Source organism: Caretta caretta, chromosome 17 (genome assembly GCF_965140235.1).
Source record: "Caretta caretta isolate rCarCar2 chromosome 17, rCarCar1.hap1, whole genome shotgun sequence".
Taxonomy (NCBI): Eukaryota; Metazoa; Chordata; order Testudines; family Cheloniidae; genus Caretta; species Caretta caretta.
In genome coordinates this window covers 4,146,925-4,173,748 of record NC_134222.1, presented here as the reverse complement: position 1 = coordinate 4,173,748, position 26,824 = coordinate 4,146,925, and the positions used below count along the sequence as shown (strand labels likewise).

Here is a 26,824-nt window from a genome sequence, read left to right as displayed (position 1 = left end):
CATTTATAAATGACTTCAGGGAAGCAATCATGATAACAGATTTGGAGTATAAGGAGGGGCTTTGGAGCATGAAGACAGACTGTTCCAAGTATAAGAGGTGGCACAGAGTGACTTAGCACAATTACTATTCACTTAACTATATAAATATGTTTACCCTTAGATCTATGAAACTGTTTTTGAAAAATAGCATAAGAGGAAAGAACACACAACGTGATAAAGCCAAACCATGGCATCAACTTACTCTTGTTCCATTGCATTAAACACTATTGACTGTGCAGTAACGAAACAGTTAGGATCCACCTGTCCATCCTCCCCACAAATCTTTGCTGTAAAAGAGACCAGACCAATTTTAATGGGGAGTTGGGTTTATTTAGCTAAAAGAAATCATTGGTGATAAGTCTAATGAAAAAAAATCAACAGTTCAAGCCAACTGGGATTAACAAGTTCTGACTGTTCAAAGAACTTTTTAAAAGTTTTATTTCAAATGTCTATAAAATGAGAAGGATATTCTCATGGTTAAGATATTGAACTGGGACTCAGGAGATCTGGGTTCTATTCCTAACTATGCCAAATATTCCTGTATTAACATAAGCAAGGTCTGTTTCTCCTCTGTGTTTCAGGAGAAAGGGATGTTTGAGCATTGGCCTGCTAAACCCAGGGTTGTGAGTTCAATCCTTGAGGGGGCCATTTAGGGATCTGGTGCAAGAATTGGGGATTGGTCCTGCTTTGAGCAGGCGGTTGGACTAGATGACCTCCTGAGGTCCCTTCCGACCCTGATATTCTATGATTCCCATCTGCATAATGTGGATTATAAAACTTTCATACTAGAAAGATGGTAAATCACTTAATGCAGTGGCTTTCAACCTTTCCAGACTACTGTACACTTTTCAGGAGTCTGATTTGTCTTGCATACCCCCAAGTTTCACCTCACTTAAAAACTACTTGTTTACAATATCAGTGGCACAGCACACAATACAAAAATACAAAAGTGTCACAGCACACTATTACTGAAAAATTGCTTACTTTCTTATTTTTACCATATAATTATAAAATAAATCAATTGGAATATAAATATTATACTTACATTTCTGTGTATAGTCTATAGAGCAGTATAAACAAGTCATTGTCTGTATGAAATTTTAGTTTTTACTGACTTTGCTAGGCTTTTTATGTAGCCTGTTGTAAAACTAGGCAAATATCTAGATGAGTTGATGTACCCCCGGGAAGACCTCTGCGTAACCCCGAAGGGTACACATACCCCTGGTTGAGAACCACTGCCTTAATGTATGTGAGGTGCTCAGATGCTACAGAAATAAGCACCATAGAAAAATTTAATAAATAGTTGGGGATTTCTGAAGTAATTAGGTGTATATTTTACGATCTATTTACTGCTGATGTTTTAAACTCATAAAAAGTGAAAACACAATTCTGTTGTCGTGAGAAACAAAGAGGAATCCATTCTGTTGCATACCAATGCAATTGCTTTTGGGAGATGCAATGGGTCAAGTCAATTTTATTAAATACAGCATGTTCTTACCCACTATGTCATTCCTCATTGCCTCTGTAATAGGTATTGGTTTAGCAGCATCTGGAGAAATATATTTGGTAAAAGTAATAACTGCATCCCGCTCTATACCTAAAAGAAGAAAACACAAGTTGAACTTAAGATCCATTGATGTATATCTGTAAGATGAATAAATGATATGCATTTCCACTTAGGAACAGGAAGCATCTACTCAGAAATGGCTCTCCTTTTCTCCAACCTTTTAACTTCCTATTCTATTCTCTGGACAGCAATTCCTATCATGACAGCCCTGTCTCTAGGCAGATTACAGCACACCCCAGGCTACCATAAGAACACCATGCACCAGCCAATAGGACTGAATAAGAGGGGTGCAGCTCTGCAATCCCTCACGTCCACCACATGGGTGGAATGTATTATCTCCCAGGCCCACCTCAGTAAAGCAAGAATCTTAAGACAGCTCTGGCCCTCTTCATAGTTGTGCAGAAAGCTGCCACGTTACAGTGGAATTCTGGTATTTTTTAAAGTGAGGTATCAGAAGTACTACGAAGTCCCCTGCACCTATTTTCTGTTATTCATCCATGCTGTTGTCCTAACTCCTACTGGCAGACACCATCCTTAAATACAGAAAATATGTTATAAGTACAACCCCCTGAAAGAATTAGCCAATGAAAAAATAAGTTGCACTACCAGGCTGTGCAACATCAGACATCTATCTTTAGCCTGGCATTATTAATACATGAACTGCATTTGCTTTTAGCCTCAAACACAAAGCTTGCTTAACGGGTTGTTTCTCTTACCTCCACTTTCAAGTAATCAAGTCCATAAATGTAACAGATGGAAACTAGAAACTATTTGAACACTACACAACCTAAATGTCACTTCTTAGTATAAAATTCCATTTAATTATATTTCATTAAGACACATTGTTGGAAAAATAATTTGTTTATGACAAACCCTTAATCGGTGTCACTTTACTTGTGGAAATTCAGTTATACATTCAGTTTCTTCAAATCAAATGAGTTCAGTAAACATACAAAACTTAATTTATGCTCTTTTGACAAACTTGTCTTTGGTAACTGGAAATTGTTAATACAGATGAATAAGGAAAGAAAGATCATTTTATGATTACTATTCTGAGTTGATACTATGCAGAGGGCTTACATTACAACTAGAAACTATTCTTCTCTTATACACAAGAACATCCAATCAGCAACAGAATTAAACATTTTTGTTCCAATCTGAATACAAATAAAATTGCCATTAGCTAATTTTAGTTTCCATTTAGCAAAAATGTCAAGAACCCCCCAAAATTTGAATGAACTCTGTAGCAAAGTCAATGACAATGTCTAGTATTTCAGGCATCTATGTCCCAAACCCTTTAGATTGCTTAAAAAAAAAAAAAAAAAAGAATCCCAGTTCCTGCAAACACTCCCCCCACACCCTTTTTTAAAAAATTGTTATAGCAACTAGAGGCCCCAAATAGAATTGGAGTTTCACTGTGCTAGATGCTGTACATGAGAACTGGTCCCAGCCCTAAAGAACTTACAATCAAAACACACAAGATAGACAAAGGTCAGAGGAAAAGGATGCAACACTCAAGCAAACAGCGTGTTGTGAAAGGGATGTTTCATTTTTGTTTTTGTTTAGACACACACACATAATTGGGCAGGTGCAGGGTGAGGAGAAATGCAAAAGGGGATTACAGGGCATGCCACTTATTAACATACTACCATAAATAATCAAATTACTGTCTGTGCTCCTGCTCATGGTAATAAGTACTACTCCCAGCAGCATGTGAAGGATTGAGCCCCAAATTAGATCAATTATGAGATGTTTGATCAAATAAATCCGAGAGCAAAAACATTTTCCGTACACATTCTTGAGAGGATTTGTAACTATATGTTATTTTACAAGATATAATATATACAGCTTCCAGGCAGAGGCAACTATCACCCTCCTTCCCGCATTGTCATTCAAGTTTTGCGACAATTTTTTAAAATAGAAAAGCCATTACAGAGATTGCCTTGATTTCACAAGATTACTCATGTAGGTACAGGTACAATGCCAGAGTATGTAATGGTTTTGATGTCTGTTTGACAGCACAATATTTAACATAAATCTTTCAAAAGATGACACAAAGGAGTTCAGCCTTAACATTGGCCTACACAGTATCTTGACAGTTCCTGCTTTCAGAATTCAATGCTTCCCTTTTTTTAATCCCTGCTGATACTGAGAATTTATATATATAAATGTAAATATAAAAACAATCTGAGCTAGGGCATCATTCTCAGCAGCAGTATGAGTCTGACTTTTATTTATTTTAAAGAAAGTTACATGGGATAAATCTAAGGTTAGAGCTCCATCATGGCTCTGTGGTCTAAGCAGGTCTGTTTGTTAGGGTATCAATGCGGAGACTCAGTTAATAGAACACAAGGCGGTTTTCATGTTTGCTTTGTTTGTCAAAGTGATTCTTTAGCTTCGTCCCCCAACCCCTGCCCATCCACCTTTCCAACCCACAACATTTTCTTTTCTCAATGAAGCAGAATATCTGTTTTGGTACATCGGTCTAATCTCATCGACTTCAGTGGTCTGATGGCAGTACACATCCCTGAACGTTCAGCAGAGGTAGTTTCCAAAGTAACCCATCTACCTTAGTTCACAAATATTTTATGCTGCTGCAAATGCCATTATTTTCTGTGGTACAGATACAATATTGTTAAAAAGAGAAAGCATGCATCACTGCTAGTTCTCTGATAGGGCAAAGTGTTTCAAAGCAACTGCCCTTTTTACCCAGGCCCAGGAATGATTTTGCCCATAACCTTTTAGGTGTTCCACTTCAGTGTCAATTGGTATTAATGAGAGAAAGGTGAGCACACTGAGGGGAGATTCCCAAACTGGATGCCTCCTATGTGACCAGAATTAACACATTAAACCTATCCCAATTGTAATAAGCCCATACCTTTTGTTTCTCTTTAGGGGAGTGTGTCCATTAAACTATCAATAGTTAGCATATAGTCTTTAACATGGAAATTGATAAGACCTATAGCAACTGCAAGTTTGTAAGAGTTTTCCTAGGATTTCAGGATAAGGGAAGCTTCCTGAGGTAGCTATTGTCAGAATCAGACATGAATCTAGCACAATTAGTCCTCTTAACGTGATGATTGTTCATCTCTCCATTTATGCCTTTCCTTGGGAATAGGATTGCTTCTGCAGGAAAATCCACCTACATTGTAAAAAATCTGATTGAATGGGTCTACTCTGAGAATCCTAAAATTTGATTAAGGATTATGTAGCACCATAACGCTGAGCTATTATACTAGCAATAAATTAGTCATTTTCTTTGAAAAAAGGTTTCAGATACATGTTAGTCAGGTGCACCCATACATTAGGAGTAAAATGTATTTTTAAAAAGGTTTTTATTTACCCTCCCATATTCCTCCACTTGCAGACAAGAGGCAGAGGAACCAGGCATGTAACAGAACCACTGATGCACTTACTTTTCATTAGTTTTCCTGACAAGTCCTTTAGTGCAGAAGAGGGGCTGTTTCTGTTTGATACTGTAAGCTTGGAAGAGTCTTGCTGTTCAGCTGGAACAGAATGGGTCCCTGCCTCAGACTTCCCAAGATGAAGTACCCTGGCATTATTGCTATCGTGGCTTGACAGCAAGTGGTTCTGAATGTTGCCAATTCTATCATTCAGGTTTGTTGGTACTGTCTTGGTCATGAGCAGATGGACTGTGCTGGAATCCTCCAACCTCTCGTCAAGCAATCCAGTTGGAGAAGATACTGTGGTTTCATGCTGTTTTACTGAGGGAAACACTGGCTCTGCCAATGAACTCTGTTTAACTGTGTTCAGGCTGTGTGCTCTTATGCGGGACCATGTTGTGGAGTGAAAGCTTTCAGCCTCTAACCAGAATTTAACCAAATGTTCCATTCTACGCAGTGCCATAAACTGGATAAAATAAGGGAGGGCAACACTGTCCCGCAGGACTTGCTCAAGGGTCTTTGAAAGGCTTGATCTGGTCTCTTGAGCCTGATAATTCAGACACGATCGGCCTAAAGAAAAAGCATCAGAGAGTTTACACAATATTCTACATGTTGGCATCTGATATACAATTACCAAAATGCAACCGGGGGGGGGGGGGAAGGGGGCGGAGGAGAAGAGGGGGTGGGATTCTGAAGTACCCCTACAAGTTTGGTGTAAAATGCATTTCCTACCCAACAAGTATTTGGAAAGTGGAAATGCCTACCATTTAAAAAAAAATATTATTTATATTTGATCAATCCAGTAAAGTTCTCATCCTACTGTCAAATAGACAGAAAAATTTGATTATTCAACCAATGTATCAAATACTTAGGCACAAAGAGGCCTTACGCAACTAATCCTTACAGGCATTTCCTAATGCATGCCTAGATCATGTGAGGTGGGAGTGCGTGAAAACCACCCTACGCACACAGACTTTGCTTACTCCACTTCTTGCTACCTCTGCTCTGTACTTTCACATACTAAATCCATGACAGTCATTATAACTGCTATCTTAACTTTCCTCAAACTCTGAATGCATTTTAAAAAACTCTGAAGGTAAGCCATAAGAATGCACTGATAACACTTTAGCAACATTGAACACTCAAGCCTTCCTCTGCTCACAAGCTGCGCCATCATCCGTGAGTGAAATCAATCCGTAACAGTCAGCGGATGGTACAGCGAGCAGTGCCAAAAGGGCTTTTGAACAGCATGTTTATTGAGCATTCCGACGTACAATGAGGAAGTTAAACATAAAAACCTCATTTTCTAGTAGTGTTTACTATTTCACATTCAAAAATGTCTAGCCTGCAAAATATTGGTAAATTGATTTGTTGGGTCACTCTAAATGGCATTTTGCCTGCTCTGTATAAACAGCTTGTGTGGTTCAGAAGGATCAACTATAAGAACTCTGCAAGATTTACATTACTTAGCTTGGGCTTGTTGAGATTAAAATAAACAAAATAAACTTTGATAATGGATGCCTTGTACCCTTTAGCAAACCTGGTTGTCATTTCTGACCCAGAGGATGAGGCAGCTGGAATGCACAAGGCACACACCTTTCCTTCTGCACTCTTTGGCAGGGATACAGAGCAGGAGGAACACAGCCTTGGTCTCCTGTTCGGACTTCTCTCTAGCATCCTTGTAGCCTGTTACCTAATCAGTTGGTGGGGGCTTCTGTCGTCATTCCAGGCAGGAGACACACTGCCTGGGTTTTTTAGGGTTTCTTTTTTTTAAATTCTCTCTTGCAGTAGCAGTTACATGAGGCACAACAAAAATGAGGGGGTCTCCAGAAGCTGGGGGCTAGTTCCTCATCAGCCTTCCCATCAGTTCTGATTCTGTCCCTTACAGTTACAGGCTAGTGACTACCAACGTTGAGGATCTATGGCCCTAGAGAATGGCAAATTCAAGCCTCTATGTAAGATACCACAATGAGTATAATTTAAGAACCTATGTATCTAAGCTTGTGGCTACTCTGGGGTTAGTCCAATGAAGTTTTCCAGTGCCTTAATAAAAAACAAACGGACACTGTCAGAGTAGCCTTAGAGGCCTAGTACAAAGGTACTGCCTGCAGCACAAATGGCCACAACGTACAGTATGAAGCAAAAAGACTCCTCATGAACTTCTTTTTTTTAAAGTATAATCTTCATTCACCATAGCCAACCCAAAAATCCATTTATAGAGAGCCCATTGGTGATGAAAAGAGCTCTAAACAGAAAACAAAATAAAGTGAGTGATCAGGAATCTAATATTTAGAGATGTACTAAGCCTACACATAAATTGACACATACCCATGGAGGAACCTGCAATGAAGGAACACAGAAGGGGCCCACAGTGGAACAGACCCATAGCCCATCTAGTGTGCTATCCTCTTTGACAGTGCCATCAACAGTGTTTTATAGGAAGGTGCAACACTTTCATAGTATACTTTACTGTAAATAACTATAGGGCAGGGCACATTTTGTTTTGATCCCAACTGGTAACAAGTATGCTTTATACTGAATGGATAGCCCATGTTATTTTGCTCTTTGCAGTATAACTAAGATACTATTCTTGTGTCTAATTTTTTTAACCTTACTAAGCTACTTGCCTCAATGCTACCTTGTCGTAGTGGTCAGCACATATAATATTCACAGGATATGAAAAGATATGGCTCACCTATATTAGAGAACAGCAAGGTCTTACCTAGGTCTCCAAAATGTGCAGCCTCCATGTGACTTGGCTGCTTCTTAAGAGCAGCTGTCCGACTGCTAGAAAAAGAGTCCATGTTGGCGGAGATGGCATTAATTGCCACATGGCTTGGTCCTGCAGCCTCCAGCAAGGCATGATTTCTAGTGCTTCTTTGAGGGGAATGTACTGGTATTGAAGCTGGAATCAAGACAACAATGATTAAAAGAAAAAACTTGCAACCTTTTCTACACAGTATGCCATGCTAAGTACCATGAGATGAGTTACAGTGTTAGCTCAACTGCATCCTTATTACAAAAACACTATTTGTAGTGATGTATGTCAGTCTCTGCTTAATTATCTGACCAGAGCAGGGGTACTAGAAATAAGTGGGTTCTCCATGCCAATGATGATATCACTTTAGCCCATTTATAGTGTTGCCCATTCTCCTTTATCACATTTGTTCAGCAAATAACAAGGACTCTATGTTTAAGTTTACACAAAGAACGTTAACCCCAAGAGTTTACCTGCCTCATGTATGAGAACTATCATAGCAGTCTTACACTTTTTCAATAAACTACAGAACAACATCAGCAGCTTCATTCTGGACAAATAGGTCAATTTCCACTTCTCTTTTGGAAACCTTTTAATGTGGTCAGAGAAAATTATCCAATGCTATGAAACCACCTGTGAACTTTAATAGGTACATTTACTCTTTCCAAAATTATTTTATCTTTGCTTGCCATTAGAGAAAACAAGGCTAGTAGAGTAAGCACTGATGAGCAGAGAAAATAATGAAAAGCTCACTGAAGCTGAGACTAAGTGCTAATACATAAATCTGTTGCAGCAGCATTAGGATAAGAATCATACTGGCTGCTTGAATTTGAAGAGAAATGAGACAGAGGCTAGTTTCCTCAGAGGAAAACATTTCTGTCATAACAATAAGAATCTTTTCTATTTCCTAAGTGAAAGCAGAGAAAACAGGAGGCAACATTATGCCAATATTCATTTTAGAAACTTCTGGGATATTAAGTTTGACTAGGATGCCAGGCAAAGAGATCCATCCCCACCCAGCCTTATTACACTATTACATAACAATGGATTTTACTGATGTGTCAAGGAAACTTGTTTCAATGGCTTTAATTCTTCACACCTCTTTCATATTTGCAATATCTAATGACACATACAGGCTGGGAATTAACACATTTAAATGCCCAGGCAACAGGCACCCTAGAATTAATGGTATGGTGAGCTGATCTCCTAACCTAAATATGACATCCTGCTTTGTTTTTATGGCCCTTTGCTGTTCATTAGATGTGACACTGTAGGTTAGATTTGATCTTGTTCACGTAATTATCAACTACCTGTTGAGGATTTGTGGTCTGTTTTCTGTACTTTTAATCTATGGCTGTATGGTTTTGTTTTGCTAAATTAGCTAATTAGAGAATACAATCAAATCTACAGCTCTGGGTAAATATAGTCTCCCTCTCCATTTGTTGAATGTACATGACTGAATAAACATGAACACAGGCCTGATTCTGGCAAGTAGTCACTGGAAATAATTTGTAAGATATGTGGAGGTTTTCCTTGAATTGAAATATTTGGTACTGAAATTCTGCTTGCTATTCTCCAAGAAGCCTTTGGTATGTATCGCAGACAGGAATGGGAAAACACATGTTCTTCCAAGCCTGTGGGAAGCAGCCAGTTGCTTGGCTGACCACAGCAATTGAAGATTACTTGCTGGAGGACACTGTGTAGAAAAAAAAAAAAAGAGACCCATCTGATAATGGTTTAACCTTTCTGATTTAGTTTTAAGGCTCCTAGCTTTACTATATACAGAATTTAAGTTTAATAAACTCTAAGGATGAAATACCTATTCTAAAACTTCTAGATAGTGTTAAATCTCTAACCTCATACGATGCAGATCACTGAAAAGTGCTCTGCCAAACAGGGAAGCTGCTCCCATTTTGCTCAACATCTGCAGTTCTTGTTCTGTAATAAACTAAATTGTATTTGAAGTTTTATATTACTTTACACAGTGGCCATGTCATAGCCTTTCCTTAGCAATCTGCTTGAACTAATAAGTAGTCATGACTAATAATCGCAGGGCATCCTGTTAACTTGGTTAGGATGACTTTGCTTCTTGTACTGCTTCAAAGATAAATCAATGTGCTCAAAGATGCTTGTACACTTTTCTTAAAGCCCAGACAACACTTTATAAAGTACTGAAATAAAGTTATATTTGAGGCACATAAAAACAGCTTAATTATTGCAGCAATACCAAAGGGAAGCTGAACTAAAAAGTGAACATGTATAAAATTGAAAACTACAAATTATATGTGTTGTTTTCCCTTGGCTTAACATGCTATATAGAGAGTTACCAACAAATCAAGGAAAATTTTCAACATTAAGTCATGTAACGACAACAAAATTTTTATACTATATAGTGTAGTATTAGGGTAGCTGCTCCTTCTGAACAAGATTTGGATCTCCACTCCACTGGTGTAAGTCTGAAGCCACTCCAGACTTAAATTGAGCTACTCCATATTTACATTAGTAAAAGCAAAATCAGAACCTGGCTTCCTGTTCTGTAAGTTAGGCAATGCAAAGTCACATTATCAAAATTGCAAAATAAATTACATACCAGAAAAAGCTCCCAAAAACCTCAGAAAGCAATCTACTGCAGATAAGGAATAATCACTATTTGCAAGGTGATCAGATATATAATTTTATGATAATTTTGAAATAAAACCCAAGAAAGAATGAATAACTTTCCATGCTTCCGGATCTGGTAAGATGACAGTTATCAGGAAAGATCAGTTTTCAATTTACTATAGGCCACCTGGAGACGGATAAACTATTTACTTTTTTTTAGTACAAGGTGTACTCCTCTTCAGTGATAACGAAATGAACAGCTGGTTACAAAAATATGGCAGTGTTGTGGATTTTATTGTCTTTCCATAGAGTTCAGTAAATCTTGAGCTTACTTTTAATTGCTTTTACATCTGTGGTCTTCTCTTGTTCTTTGCCTTTCACTGTAAAATATAAAGGAAGGAGTAAAAAGCTATTTCAGGTTTGTGATGGCATGGACTGTTCGTTGAAGGAGAATATAAAAATCTCAGACTCAGGACTTGGTGGGTAATGAAAGTAGCAAATAAGCATTTTTTTGTTTTAAAATGTATTTGCTATTTTCCAGTCTACACATACATCCAGTAGCTGGATGGGGATGTTAAGCTTTTTATACACAACCTAGTAGTTCATTTTTAAGGATTACATTTCACAAAAATTAAAACATTTGTATTAATACAAACATCCCATGAAGCTCATGTATTATGTAATTTAAACCAATTTAGGCAACCTACAAGATTGGTTATCTGATTTCTTATTTAAAATACATTCAAAATGTAAACTGTTTTCAAAACAAAATTGAAGGTGGAACTAGTTGCATTTTAAAACAAAATATTAGCAGATGTTCTCAGTGAACCACACACAACACACAACTTTGGGAAAATTGTATCCCCACAGTATTATCTGAATACCAGTAGTGTGCCCAGTGCTGTATAGACATAAATGAAGCTTGTCCTTGCCCCTGACTTTACACAGTAGTAGATGCTATAGAAATTTACAATTCCAACACAACCAATATTGCTCAAATATAAATAATACAATGGGTGACTGAATTTGAAGCACAACAGGATTAAAGGAAAAATGTGGACTTTTTAGGAAGAATCTGAAAGAAGAGAATGTAAGGAGCAGTATACAACAAAGCATAAAGACTGAACAACAACATGAAGATGACTGAAAAAATAATAAACTTAACAGTGATAATCAAAAAAGTACACTGGCACGTGTAAAAGGAAAGCCTAATCTCATAATACAGAAGTGTGGGGGAAAATAGGTTACTATTTTAGGATAATACCAATACAACCAAATAAATTGTTCTATGTAGCATTATGATAGGCGTTTGTGGCTGCAGCTTGATTCTTTGTCAAAGTAACACACATACATGTCTACCGATTTACCAATCCATTCACAGCAAAACTAAAAACTACCAGCAAAACTAAAACCAGCAAACATTTCCATTAGCGAAGAAAGCATGCAATATGCTCAATTACTGAGGGACAATCTACACTCATTACTGTATTTTCTTTCTACAACCAACTCTCTGTATAACTTTTCATGAGTGATGTACCTGAATATTCGGATTCACCTTAATTTGGGTTATTGCTGATTATGCATTATATGTATTTTATGACTTTAAAACAAACTTTGTACTTGTGGATAATGTAAGCACTATACCTAGATGTGCAGACACTTTTCTTAACCTGTATATTATATAATTTAACATTAGCTTTAATAAAATTTTTAAATATGGATTTTTGTTTGCTTCAGCAATGAATAGGTGCAGATTACTTTGGTCAATCTACACTTACCCTAGTGACTACATGAGATCACGACTCAAGTTTTAATTCATTACTGATTTTCAAGTTTGGCCAATACTGCATTAGGATCCAGAACTTCTAATGACCCTAAAGGACTTTTATTAGATCTAGTCCCTAAACTGTATATACTTAAATTAGTGTGTGAGTGGGACCCACTTGTCTAAAACTTCAAGGTTTTGAGAATTATTCCAACTCCTGCACTCCCTAACCTCAAAAAATATAAAGTTAGAAGATGTAACTTTCAATGACAAAAAGCAGTATGTACATGACTCTCAAAAACTATCATTACATATCCTGGAGAGCAAAAGAGCTTATTTATGGATGATTTATCTTTAGATTCATACAACTGGGACACAAACAACAACAGAAGCCTCGATACTGAACATTAGACAACAGAGAAGTTAAATATATATATATTTTTAAATGTCTAAGATCATTAGTAAATAGACTAAATAGCTCACAATTTCACAAGTATATCTGCACTTTTCTTGCTGTGTCATGTTATGTATCTTGCTGAACATTTGCAAACATAGAATCTTACAAGGGACCAGAGATAAAAAGGTAATTTAGCAAGCCAAAAGTCTTACATATTAACAAAGTGCACTGTGCTTGAGCAATGGCTTGCACCACAGAAGACAGCAAAAAAAAAAGGGCAATGTATCCACAGCTTATTTGCTCCAAGATGCATTTCTGCATTACATGTGTTCTTTCAACTGGCAGCTTTAAAGATCTTTAAGGGGGTGACCAGCTAAAAGTCAGTAAAAGCAAAAAGATGCTCCCTTCAAGTAGTGAGACGTGGGTATACTGGATAAAAGTCTTTTTAAAGATCTTCTCTAATTAGGGGCTTGAGAATTATCCCTCTCTGACCACTTACCCATTCGTAACTCTGGTAGTATCTGATCAACCAAGGTATCTACTTGAAATATTAGGAACATTGACAAGTGATTTAAACAAAGGAAACTGGTATACTACGTTAAGACACTTTAAATTAATTTGAACTAGAAAGAATTACAAATAGACTGGAAAAGCAAACAATTCTGAAGGGAGAGGTTAAACACAAGTCTGTACAAGACTAAGCAAGCAAAACTTACAAAGATACTTTCACACATCCTGCTTTAACTTTTAAAAAAAACCCACCAGAAGTGGGGAAAGTGCCTGAAATTTTTCGAATTAAAAGTTTACTTGTCATTATAGCCCACAAACACACAGTATGCATTTTAAGATTCCTTCTTTTAACATTTCTAAATCAGGAACTATAAAATGTTCATTGCATATCTACACGGGGACAAGGTGGGTGAGACTTTTATTGGATCAACTTCTGCTGGTGAGAGAGAAACTTTAGAGCAGCCGGAAATGAGAAGAAGCCAGCATCATGTGACAAACCAGCTTTCCAGGAGCCACAAGCTAGGGTGACCAGCTGTCCCAATTTTACAGGGACAATCCCAATTTTGGGGGCTTTTTCTTATATATATCTTTCTATTACCCCCCATCCCCTGTCCCGATTTTTTACACTTGCTGTTTGGTCACCTTACTACAAGCACTTTGTAGACCACTGTTTTGGAACCGTAGGCTAAATGCATTCACTGCACAGAAGATTTTAGGCCTGTCCTCAAAACAGCCTCTGACCAATTTACTAGACAGAAGGTGCTATTGAGCTTTGGCATGGCAGTAGCAACTTCCAGCATTCACAAGATCAAGCATTTTGCGCAACTGCAAAAAACACAAGTACTAATCACTTATGCTTTGTGCATGCATCTCATTCACAAACGTTGCATGCTGCACATGTTGCACAGTAGGAAAATTCACAAGCTCTCACACAAAAATAATCTCAACGTTAGTTGTGGTGGTAACAGTGTAAAACAGGTGCATGCAAGAATTCCATTCTTCAGTCCTAGAGGCCCTATTCAGCAAGGGACCCCATCAATTAAGAATGGCAAACTTCAGTCTCCCTTCTCACTGTTGAGGAACAAGAAACATTCCACAGAGGAACAATACCAGGAATATGATTGTTATTAGATTTCTGAACAGCAATCTTAACAACAGAATTATTTGGTGACTAAGGCTTTTTTGATCTCTTTAGCAAAGCAAAAGAGGTCAATCTACCAGCAGAGATGGAACCACTCATGACTGAAATGAAAGCCTCTCATTGCCAAAGGCAGAAAAACCTGCATTTTACACTATTGTAAGGACCCTGTGCATTTGCTAAAATATGTTAGAGCTCTGATGATTATATTTAAGCACCCACTTGGGGGGCATATCCTGCCACTGATGTATAGACAGAGCTCACCACTGCCTTTTAATTTTTAAGCTTAACCAAGAAACAAACAAACAGAAACCGGTGACTTGAGTTTATTTAGATGGAATGAATAATTTACCCCCCTCCCCAATATGGTGATTTTAAAAAAAAACAAATACTAGAAACTTAGTGCATCTTCACTTAAGATACCATCACCAATTTTAATTTGGCCCCTGCATCCATACGTGGGACAAGGGCATTGTCCTAGGCAGGGGGATCACTATCTGCAGAATACAAAAACCCAAGATGAAGAAAAGGAACTTGTATGCTGCTTCACTTACAGCACATGAAAGGTCAGTTTTCTCATCTATTCAAGTCATTTCTTCACATATTTACTTCCTGCAGTTTTCACTACTGCCCAAAAGAGTATTCAGTTTCTAAAAACACATTACTGTTAATTGAAGTGTATGGCAAATTTGTGAGAATTCAGAGACCTCACAGAGCACCTGATGTGAAGGTCAATCATGTCTCCTCCTCCCCATGCCCTGACATAACTCACAGATAGTATTAACTAAATAATCTAACATTTGGATATTTGCACATCCATCACCTGCAGCCTTATTACATATGTGACTTATTAGCACAGTTAAGATATATATGCTTTGATTGTGGTGGATGACAGGTTTGACAGCTGCTTTCTATCAAGCTGTGAACTTTGTATAGATGATTCCTATGTAATTGGTGTGGTTAGCTAGAAAAAAAGATTGGTTTAAATCTAGGTGGTACAATTTCTAGTATATATTAGCATTCTACCAAGTAATTTAAAATATGCTTTGGTATTTATGGTGAACATTTTAGGTTGTATGCTGTTTGGGGCAGGAACTGTCTCTCTGTGTTTGCAAAGTGCCTACAAAATAACTACTGTAGGGAGATATCTTAGTCGAAAAAATCTACATCTTTGGCTATAAAAAAATTATTTTTGTCAATTACAAAAAGACCCCTAAAGATCAATTTGGCAAAAAATTATGAAGTAACCAAAATATTTACGAGAGAGTTAAAAATGAAAGTGATATTGAAAACATGCTTGTAACTTCCAGTTCCATCTAAATAAATATTTAAGCACATAAGCTACCAGTGAAATCTTCTTTGGCCTCTATAGGCTGAAAAGATTACTTACAAATAGCTCATTCATCGACCACCGGCCCTGAAAATCTTCCAAGTACAATCTATACAAATTGTAACTACTAGAATCAAGTCTTTACATTGTAAAATGTGAGCACATTTTAAAAAATCTCTTACCCCAGATTTAAATATTTTAGAGAAGCATTTCAATCTCCAGTTACATAATTGTTCTGCACAATAGTCAATGCAGCATTCAGTCTGACACCCATTAGAATGGGAAGTATAAATGATGCAGATCCATGAATTGGCAACTCAGCATTTTACATTTATCCGTGAGGTTAGCACTTTCATTTTGGAATAGACTAATTCAAACCTTGATTAAGCAACTTGGGATTCTTGTTTTCCACTTTTTTTTAATGTAGACCCTCAATTTATACATGACTGTAGACATTAAATATTTAAGATGACTAGGTTTTACATAGATTATTGAACATTATTGTCCAGATGAAAATTGTCTGGGAAAATCAGCACATATCCCCTCTAGCTCAGTAATATTTAACATACGTAGTTTGTTACACTGCATCAGAATAGCATCATTCTCTTTTTCCCTATAACACTGTCAGTACTTGATCCATCAAGTCCAGTCTCAGCTACCTCTAGTGACAGCGATTACACAGTTTCCCTTGTCTTCCATTGTCTAATTGCTTTAGCTAAAGGCTGTTAATTGTTCTTCCATGCCAACTTCTCTATAAAGGTAAGTTGTTACTCTTTAACTAGTTATTACTTTACTACCTGTAATATGATATAGTTCAAATTGTCACCTTCTACTTAAGCGGTGACATGGGATCCTTCAGTATTCTAGGATCACTGTCAGCAACAAGCTGAACAAATTTACAAAGCAATAGATATAGGAATGACAATACATGCATATAGGCTATGTTTCAAGGAGTAAAATATCACTACAAGAATTTTGCTTTCACCCTGCTGCAGCCAATCTAGGTGGTATCACATCATGTGCTTGAAGCCAATTCTGAACAACAACAATAGCCATGTACATTAGGGGTAGTATGTCTGAGAGAATTTCCACGGGCAGCCTTCATTTTCAGAGGACTAAGAGTCAGGCTGAGGTGCAGCCTGCCATACAAGGTCTAAGAATTTTAATATATTTAGTGAGAAAAATCAGAGAAGGATGAGCAAATGTAAGCTGTCTTGTATCATTTTATATGTGCATCAGTTAACCATTCTTCTTACACCATGGCAGGACTGCTTATATTATTTCTAAGATATCCCTAATAGATGGGTGTGTAATTTGGCCTTGAATATTCTCACTAATGAGAATTTCCTAACCTTCTATAAGCTCCTTTGGCTACTGGTTCAGATGCCTAACAAATCTTATAGTTACTTTTTTTTCTTCTACTATTCAACCCTAAATTTCCCTAGCCCCTTGCCTTATGGCCCATCTTCATCAACTAAAGATGTAGTTTATTATTGCCCCATTTATAAGATCTCTCGATATTTATAGACAGTTATCTCCATCCTCAGTTTTCACCAAATACACCCAGTTCTCTTCATCTTTCCCAATTTAGTCCCTTACAAAAATACTATAGCAATTTGCTCCAACTATACTGATTTTGGACAGCATACTTTTGTTTTTAAATGAGGATGTTGGGGGTATTCAAAACGTTGTTGCTTTTCTCCAACGACTCCAATTTACACCTTCCCTAAAATGCAGTATCCAAAACTGAACGCAGCTCTTTCAGGCCTAACCAGTTCTCATGGGAGCAGACCAACAACCTTCCTTGTGTTATAGGTAAGGCTACATTTTTAGTCACAGGTATTTTTTAGTAAAAGACATGGACAGGTCACGGGCAGTAAACAAAAATTCACAGCCCATGACCTGTACTATATACCCCGACTAAATCTTGGGGGGCGGTCCGGGGGTGCCGTGGGTGCTCGGGGCTGTGCTGGGGGGAGACCCATGCTGGTGCGAGGGGGGGTTGGCAGGGCTGGCAGGCTCCTCAACTGGTTCCTTGCAGCTCCCTGGAAGTGACGACAAGTCCCTCCCCCAGCTCCTAGCTCCGCGCGCGGCCCCCACCCCAAGCGCTGGCTCCACAGCTCCCATTGGCCAGGAACCACAGCCAATGGGAGCTCTGGGGGCAGTACCTGCGGGCAGAAGCAGTATGCAGAGCTAGGAGCCGAGGGAGGAACATGTCATTGCTTCTGGGGGAGTCTCCCAAAGTAAGCACCACCCAGAGCCCTCACCCCCTCCCATGCCTGAACCCCCATCCCTGAGCCCCCTCCCACACCAAAACTCCTGTTGCTGCAGGGGGAGGGAGGGCAGGGGCCCGAGCCAGCCATACCAGCTGCTGAAGTCACGGAGGTCCCAGAAAGTCATGCAATCTGTGACTTCCGTGACAAACTCACAGCCTTAGTTATATATTTCTATTAATGCAACCTAGAAGAACTGGGTTTTGTTCGCAATAATGTTGCACTATCACATTTAGTTTCAGCCACTTCTGCTACAACCAATAATCTCAGATCCCTTGAGTCATAGTACTATCAAAACCAGTATCCCTCTATTTTACATTTGACTATTCCTTCCTATAAGAATCTCTCTGCATTTGTCTTTGCTGGATTTCACTTTGTTTCCATACTAGCTTATCAAGACAGAGTACCTGTTCCACAATTACCTTTATTGTCTACTCTGGGGAAGGTTATTTCATACAAGAGCCTACATAAAAATAACTGCATACAAAAATACTTCAGTGTACAGAATTGAAGAACATTTTGTATTGACCATTAGTTCATAGCTGGATCTGTATTAGGATTTCGCGCTGCTGCCCATTACTATGGCATATGAGCACCTTCCACGTAATAATGCTGTTGTCATAAAAAGTCTGTAGTGGACTTCATGGCATCTCTGGAACTTCTCCCATGAAAAGTGGGGGTTTAAAACTGTTTTTCCAGGACTACTGCACTAATCCACACACATACGGGAATTAGTGCTGCTACTTTGGCCTTGAAATCTTATAACATGTAAAGTACTTCCAGTTGTAGGTGAAAAATATGAGCCTGGCCAATGAACACTGCTATCTAAACTTATAAAATCTTCTCACTCTCCCAGAACAAAAAATGCAGTTTGGATCCATTTCTCCGTAATAAGACACTTTACCAGAGACTCATATCAGCGACTTAATTGTTGTAGAAGCTCTTGAAGGAATCATAGTTTTACTATTTGAACTACAGTATTATCACACGTTGATAAGATTGATTTTTACACAGACTGCCAAACACACAGTAAAACACCTACATTACCCTCCAAATGTGGAAGTGATTTCCATTTTAAAAAAAAATCGCGTCTGTCAAAATTAGAGGTGTTATACAACATTAATTTTCTAATGATTCAGACCACTAATACCAACAGGATTATTTTATTTTCAAAGAACAAGTAGTAATTCTATACAAAATCAACTTGAAAAATGTCAAACATATTTGGCATTACAATCTTATATTTTAAGTTATATTGTTACCTTCCATCTATTAGCCATTTTCAGTTATTATCCTCATACCCTCATTTTCTGTGTCAGGTACTGGACACATTTACTGACTAATCAACCATAATTGAAAGAATAGTTAAACATGGAAGACTCTGCACATTGAAAAATAGCCTGTTATAGAAAGCTGTTAAACACCAGGAATTCTAGGAAGTACCTACTGAGCTCCCATAGGAGTTAAGAGTTCTTGGCAGCTTTCAGGATCAGCCTTTTGTCCCCAAACACTAATAGCATGCTGAAAATATTTTTCCCTAATCAAAATGTAAGCACCTCTGATTGTACATTTTGAACTGAAAGTAAAACAGACTTACTCCAGGTAAAAGTAAGGTTCTACTCTTTGTCTTAAAGGGATTCATCTTTTGTGAATTAAAATATTTAGAATAGCTCAAATGGTAAAACCCAGAATGCATGTCATTTATTTCAAGTAATGAAAATAATGGCTAGTTTGTCTCATTTTTCTTAGCACAGAAAGGCTTAGTTACATTTCTTGGGTGATGTAACTTCTCTAGAGACAGATTATGAACTGAGGAATTTAGCACCCATATGTAAAGCAAAAAACCAATTTACGTTTCAACTGACTGCTTTTAAACCAATTCAGAAACAAAATCTAAACCAGCAGTTTTCAAACTGTGGGTTGCGACCACAAAGTGGGTCGGGACCCTGTTTTAATGGGGTCGCCAGGGCTGGCTTAGACTTGCTGGGGCTTGGGGCCGAAGCCCAAGGGCTTCAGCGCCGGGCAGCAAGGGTTGAGGTTACACCCCGCCAGTCTTGGACTAAAGCCCTTGGCCTTCCACCTTGGCCCCCACACCCGGGGTGGTGGGGCTTGGGCTTTGGCCCTTCCACCCAGGGTGGTGGGGCTCAGGCTTGGATTCCCCCTCCTGGGGTCATGTAGTAATTTTTGTTGTCAGAAGGGGGTTACAGTGCAATGAAGTTTGAGAACCCCTGATCTAAACCATTAACTCAATGATTACCCGTACTCATTGCACGAAAAGAGGAATTAGGAAAATAGGATTCTTAAAATATTAATATCTTGAGTTATGTTACATAATTTCTGTATAATAAGTAATAAGCTCTTTGGGGTAAGGACTGTAGCATCTGTGCTTTTGTCCAGCATTTATCACAATGGGCGCTCATTGTGCTTGGGGCTGTAGGATACCATCACAATACAAGTAGCTAATACGCTATGATTTACTATACCATGCAAGTGTTATTTTAATTTGGTAAAATTTAACAAGATGGAGTGGGTTAATGCAAAATTTTATTTGTATTCGTCTACCTAACGAGGAAACAAGTATGCAACATGTAATAGTTATCTGTTTTACAGCTGTTACACCGGGCTTTCCTTAAGAAAATGCAAACTCTGACCTTGCTAGTTACAATTAATCTGAGAATCACCCCAGTGAATGAAGCGGCTAGCTGCATCACCAAAGTTTAAAACCAGGATCTATTTCAAAATATGCTTAAATTTCCTGAGGTCACATCAAGATCCTTGTTACAAAGCAAGGAGAAACTGCAGCAGACACCTCACTCTGAGATGCAGCAGCCAGGATAAAACAAAGGAGTTTAAACCCATCATAACACCCCAAACCATGCCTTTTTTTTTTTTATTTATTGTGGTGGCGTGGAAAGGGGTCAGGATTATTTACTGAAAGCAGATCTGACAGGTCCCACTCATTTGGAGCAAGATTCAGTCATTTCCGATTATTTTTTAAACTCCCTTGTTTGAGGATTGCTTGCACTGCATGCTTCTATAAAATGCTTAATAGTTTTGAAGTCTTCATCAAAGACATCATCATAGCTTGGACACCCCTAGAAACATGGAAGGGGAAGCACTTATTGACAGCAGAGAAGGGGAGAGAAAAAGGGTGTCCAGAGGGGAAAGAATATGCAGACCCCCTGGCAGGCTTGGCTCTATTGGGGGGGTGGGGGGGGAAGGGAAGTGCCTACAATCCCTTGTCCAAGGTCCTGCCTGCTCCTCTCCACCCCACATGGCAAAAAGGCCTGGGTCCCACACCTCAGCCTCTCTACGTGCCCCCAAGAAAGAGCAGTTCCCTCCCTATCACCTACAGCCGCCCACATCCCCAGGCCTCCTGCCCCCCATGTTCCCGCCCCCTCAGGCCTCCTGCCCCCCATTTCCCCTCCTCAGGCCTCCTGCCCTCCCCCCCCATGTTCCCTCCCCACCGCCATGCCAGTCCCTTCCCCTCCCCAGCCCTCCTACCCCCATGTTACGTTCCCTCCCCCTGGCCTCCCCCTTCCATATTCTCCCTCCTCGGGGCTGCGGCCCCCACACTCCCCGCGGCCCCGCCTTGCCCGCAGCCTCCAGCCCCATGGCCCGGCGGCCCCCTCACCTTTCCGCCTGAAGAAGGACATGGTGCCGGGGCGGGGCGGGGCGGGGAGAACAGCAGGCCGGGCTCCCTATGAATGAGACTCCTTCCTCCTCCTGCCGGCTCCTCTCCCTCCGCCTCTTCCTCCCACGGAGCAGCCAGCAGCCGCCATATTGTCAACAACTGCCACCGCCGAGCTCCCTCTTCCGGGGCGAACGGAGGAGAGGCGAGCGGAGCTCGTGAGGCATGACGGGAAACAGCGGCGCGGCAAGACTCGCGGCTTCTTGCCTTCCCCCAAGATGGCGGCCTCGGCGTCAGGCCGCCATGCTAAGTACGGGAAGGCCGCTGAGATAAGGGCAAAGGGACCCAGAGCCGGTAGCCATCTTGGATAATGGCAAAATGCCTGAGGCTAGGGCAGGCAGCCATTTTGGATAAGGGCAAGAAGCCCCAGACAGGGGGAAGTGGGGCTTCGTCCCCACGTTAAAGGTTGGGGGCGGGGAAGGAAAATGTCAGTTTCTCCTGTGGGGCTCACTCCGCCTTTATGATGTGGCATTTGCCTGGCTGTGGTGTGATGTCATCCGGCTTTGATGTAACAGCATCTTGCTGCATGAGGGCGCCACGATGTAATGTCCCATTGGGTCACAATGTCATCACGCTGAGATGTGATGTCATCACGCTGTATTATAACAGCATCACCTGCTCTCAAAACACCACTGACGCGGGCCATGGTGCCACGTCAACACAGCATCACGGCCACGTAGGGTTGCCAACTGTGGTTGGACACATTCCTGGAGGAATATGATATAATCTTTAATTAAAGATAAATCTTTATATCCTGGAGACTCCATGACAATCCTGGAGGGTTGGCAACTCTACTGCCATGTAACATCACACTGGATCAAATCCTTGTTCTTGCCACACACCATCACACAGAAGCAGTGTCACTGTGGCACTCCATACTGTGCTTCCATACTGTGTCAAAATGTTGTCAGAGCACAATGTGGCTTCATCGTTTTGTCTCAAAACGCCCACAGACTGGTGTTGTATAGCCAGCAAAAGTTCCCACCCTACTAGTCTTAGCCAGAACTTAGAGATACTTTGACTTGTGACATTAGGCCACACAGACTGTGTCAGTTAGTAAGTGTTCATCTGTCTCCAGATGTCTCAGTAAAGTACCCTCTTTGTATTCAGACAAGCAAATTTTATTTCTTCTCTACCACAAAGGACATTAGAGTTATGACACAACATTGCCATGATTATTTCTAAAGAGCTGTATAGGTACCATGTTGTTTACAAACAGTTAAGAAAACAGAATGAAATTCTCTGCCCTGAGACATATAGAAGCTAATTCTGACAACACAAGAGCATAAAAATCGCCATTCTGGATCAAATCAATTGCCCATCTAGCTCAACAGACTCTTTCTGACAGTGGCTTGTATCAGTTGCTTCAGAGGAAAGTGTAAAGCCCCCATAATGGGCAATTATGGAATAGCCTGCCTCTGGGTAAGATTCTGCCAAGCCCCAAATGTAAGTGTAATAGTATCTTCTGGTTTCAGTTGATGCGAATATCTGTCACCAAGATTGCTACGCCATCCTTGCAAAGCACTATCCTGCAAAGACATATGTACTTAGCTTAACACACTATGAGTAGTCCCATTTAGTCTAATGAGGCTATCTGCAGTGCAAAGAGTTAAGCACTATCTATGTGTTTGCAGGATTGGGGCCCAAGGTCTTACATCATAACAAACCTTGAGGGTCAGTAGTCACTGACTACAGTGGCTACTATTTCAGCTGGCTTATGACCTGAAGTAGAACATTTGTATTCAATGCAATATAAATATTGCAACACAAATAAAGTTTGCAGGCTCAAACGTCCATTTTGGACGTGGGAAAATCCTTAAGTAGAGGTTTGAAGGGTGAACCTTAGAAAAACACAAACATTTGTTTAATTGCATCATGCAGTCTCAGATATTATAAAAATCCTGTTTGAGATTTTTATAGTTAGTTCAAAAATCCTCAAATGAAAGGATATAATATGCTGTGGATGACAAGCACAATTAATGGGAAGTAGAATAATAATAAAATAATGATACTTTGTATTCCAAGAGTGCCCAGAAGAGTATAAGGCTCTTTACAAACATTAACAAATACAATCTCTTGTGATAGCTTGGTATTCTTATTGCAGTTCTACAGATGGGGAAACTGAGACACAGAGCAAGGAACTGGCTTCCTCAAGATCCCACAAGGTGAAAGTTTCCCCTGAATCAGACTTTATATAAAAAGCGCACTTCATAATTGTGATGCGTGCCAGAAAACCAATTCAGTGCTATGCATAACCCAGAGCAAGGAATAAACCACAGGCTCAGTCCCTTTAACGGCACACCTCATCATTAGAAACAAGCGAGGACAAGCATTAGCTATGAGCTTTCCAGTATACAGCTCTTGACCCTGATTTCCTTTTAAGGCCCTTTACAGTACAATGCACCTGTCCAGTTTTTTCCATGCTCATCCTGATTTAGTCAGGGAGAACCTGCACTTTGGAAGCCCAGCTTGTAGGACATTAAAAGCATCCAGAACTGTAAAACCATCATCATGTTGTAAAGATGCATGGGAGGAAGCTGTGATACTCTGTGATGTCATTGCATTATGATATGCCAATGCAGCATCATCACTGTGCAATGTAACTGTCCTGGTATCAAGATGATGCTGAAGTTTGTCCCATCAGAAAACTCTGTAAAAAATAAATAATAATAACAACAATAATATTAATAATATAATAAAATAATAATAAAGAATATTAATAATAAATAACCTACCCTGCTATAGAATATTTAATTGAAGAATCTCAACTTGCTTTACAAATATTAATTAGTTAAAACCTCCCAATCTGTGGATTACATAAGAGATTCATAAGCATCTCTTCACTCATCTTTGAAATGCAGCCATCTTTAGAGTACGAAGCAGCTCCTGATCAACACCCCTTAGCAACTAATTATTTCCCTTTAACATTGTAATTGTTAACGTGTTTTTTGGTGCGCTCTGATACGTTTTTGTGCTCAGAGGCTGATCCAAGAGGACCATTTTATAAATACCATATTAAATTAATTATCAATACACAATACAAGAGGCTAATAGTAGCCAAAATATGCAAATAGTGAGCAAATCCGGAAGAAAAACATGTCCCACAGTAAGAAACCCTAAAATCACAGCTCCTGGCAAACAAAGTACCTTCCATGAGCAAGTACTTGTCTTTTTAAACATGGCAATTATACAGAGAAAACTAACACAATCCTCCAGAGTGCTCCACACGGTCACAGCCCTGCGCTGTTTAACGTCCGATGGGCTTCATGTGTTTCAAAGGGTCTGCCTGTGCAGATCCAGCTACAGGATCGGGCTCTGGATTGTACTACACTTTGGGAGCAGTGACATGGGGTGAAATCTGAGCTCCACAGAAGTCAATGACAAACTCTTATTGACTTCAGTGGGGTCAGGATTTCACCCACTGTTTGTATTTTTCTATAAAGAATTATGCAGATTTATGACACTATGTGACAAATAAATACTGTCATAAAAATAATCATAATAAAGATTTAAAGCCAGCACTTTGGTCCTAATCCTGTCTCATTGTGCCTATCGGACTCCAGACAGCAAGGATTTTATTTTTTTTGTTATATACCATGAATACTTCCACACTGTGCCTATTTAAAAACAAGGGAAGTTTATGAGAGAGCATGTTCATCTCTTTGAATGTCCTTGATTTTATTTGTGTGGTTAAAGAACGGTGCTGGGAATCAAGATTCTTCGGATGAAATCTCATCCCAGTGAAGTCAATGGTAAAACTCCCATTGACTTCAGTGGAGTGAGGATTTCACCCAAGTTCTGTTGCTGACCTTGCCACAGACTCACTGACCTTTACTACACTCATGAAATGGGCCCATAATTCATCACAGGTGCAGCTCCATGGGAGGTGCCAGAAAACCAATTCAGTGCTATGCATAACCCAGAGCAAGGAATAAACCACAGGCTCAGTCCCTTTAATGGCACACCTCATCATTAGAAACAAGCGAGGACAAGCGTTAGCTATGAGCTTTCCAGTATACAGCTCTTGACCCTGATTTCCTTTTAAGGCCCTTTACAGTACAATGCACCTGTCCAGTTTTTTCCATGCTCATCCTGATTTAGTCAGGGAGAACCTGCACTTTGGAAGTTTTACCACCAGGTGGTCCAACAGGCTTAGCTATGGCTATTTACTTGGATCAAGGTGGTCCATTCCATGCAAAATGTGGATGGCTGAAATAAACAAGGTAACACTCTCAGGTATCTGCCAGGCTGCTAATGTGGTCTCTTGGGTGGATAAAGTTTGGGTATCACCCCGTGTCAGCAGGAAAGGGAACAGCAGCTCTTTCCTAAGGGACAGATCCAAAGGGATGACTCTCATTGACTTTGATGGGCTTTAGAGGAGGTCCTAAATGACTAATGAAATCCTGAGTGTATTTGGCCTGAATTGCATATCTATGATTGAAATTTCCCCTCCTCTTTTGCAAATTTGTAGAAGAGTAAAAGTTATACTCCACAGGAAATAAGTCAGCCTTGGGCCCTGAAGCTCTAACTTGGAAGCATAAAAGGTTTTGGTGCTTTTAGCAGAACATGACAGTTTAATTAACTGAGCAATCAGCTAAAATATGACTTCAGGACATACCCTGGCCAATATCACAGAGGCTGGGGGGAGATATCTCCTCATTATTCAAAGGAAAATAAAAATCTCTTTAGCTCTTAGTTGAGTGGTGAATTTGCCTCCTCTCCATATTTAGATAAATAAATAAACTTTAATTTTTAATAGGATCAAATGGGATGTAGTGTTTGGGCATAATTAATCATGTGGAACTAGAAATTATTAATCACTAGGCAGTTCATACTCAGATAATTAACCAAAGTGAGCTGCTCTGTCTAATTATTGTGTTCAGAAAAAAACAAAAATGAGTGAGTACCATTTGTAGATTTTTCTAGCATCAGTCTTGATTTCCAGGATGTTGCATAAGTCAGCCAATGAAACAGGAGCAGGTAAATTCTGATATACTGAAACACTGCATGGTACTGACTAGATCCTGCGGACCTTACTCATGAGAGTAATTTTGCTGATTTCAATAGGGTTACTCACATGAGTGAAGAGGAAGGACAATTGGGCCTAAATCAGCTCACACAGAAACACAAGGTTTTGCATGAATGATGTTGGTCTATGGGCCCCAGTCCTGCAATACGATCACCACTGAACTCATGTGGAACCCCATTCATTCAATGGGACTTCGTAAGGGTCTAACTGGATAGATCAGCTTGCAGGATCAGGGCTGTAGTATACAAAATGTATAAGGATCAAGATGGAAGGTACTTTTAAAGGGACACTATCAGTTTAAAAATCATATATTCCAAATATT

General features: G+C 39.5%; 1 protein-coding gene across 2 annotated transcripts in view; it reads right to left on the bottom strand.

Annotated features, from left to right (window-relative positions):
- Positions 1-21,653, bottom strand: part of AKAP10 (A-kinase anchoring protein 10) — a 36,756-nt gene extending 15,103 nt beyond the window's left edge. The window contains exons 1-6 of one of the 2 annotated variants that reach the window (XM_075120858.1): positions 21,417-21,653; positions 10,702-10,749; positions 7,733-7,915; positions 5,023-5,580; positions 1,538-1,636; positions 242-326 (exon numbers count right to left, since the gene is read on the bottom strand). In XM_075120858.1, coding sequence (XP_074976959.1) covers positions 242-326; positions 1,538-1,636; positions 5,023-5,580; positions 7,733-7,915; positions 10,702-10,749; positions 21,417-21,438 — 995 coding nt within the window. In that variant the 5' untranslated portion in view covers positions 21,439-21,653. Of the gene's footprint in view, positions 1-241; positions 327-1,537; positions 1,637-5,022; positions 5,581-7,732; positions 7,916-9,078; positions 9,465-10,701; positions 10,750-21,416 lie in introns of those variants that run through there. The other variant, XM_075120859.1, reaches the window with a different exon arrangement.
- Between the last annotated feature and the right edge of the window lie 5,171 nt (positions 21,654-26,824).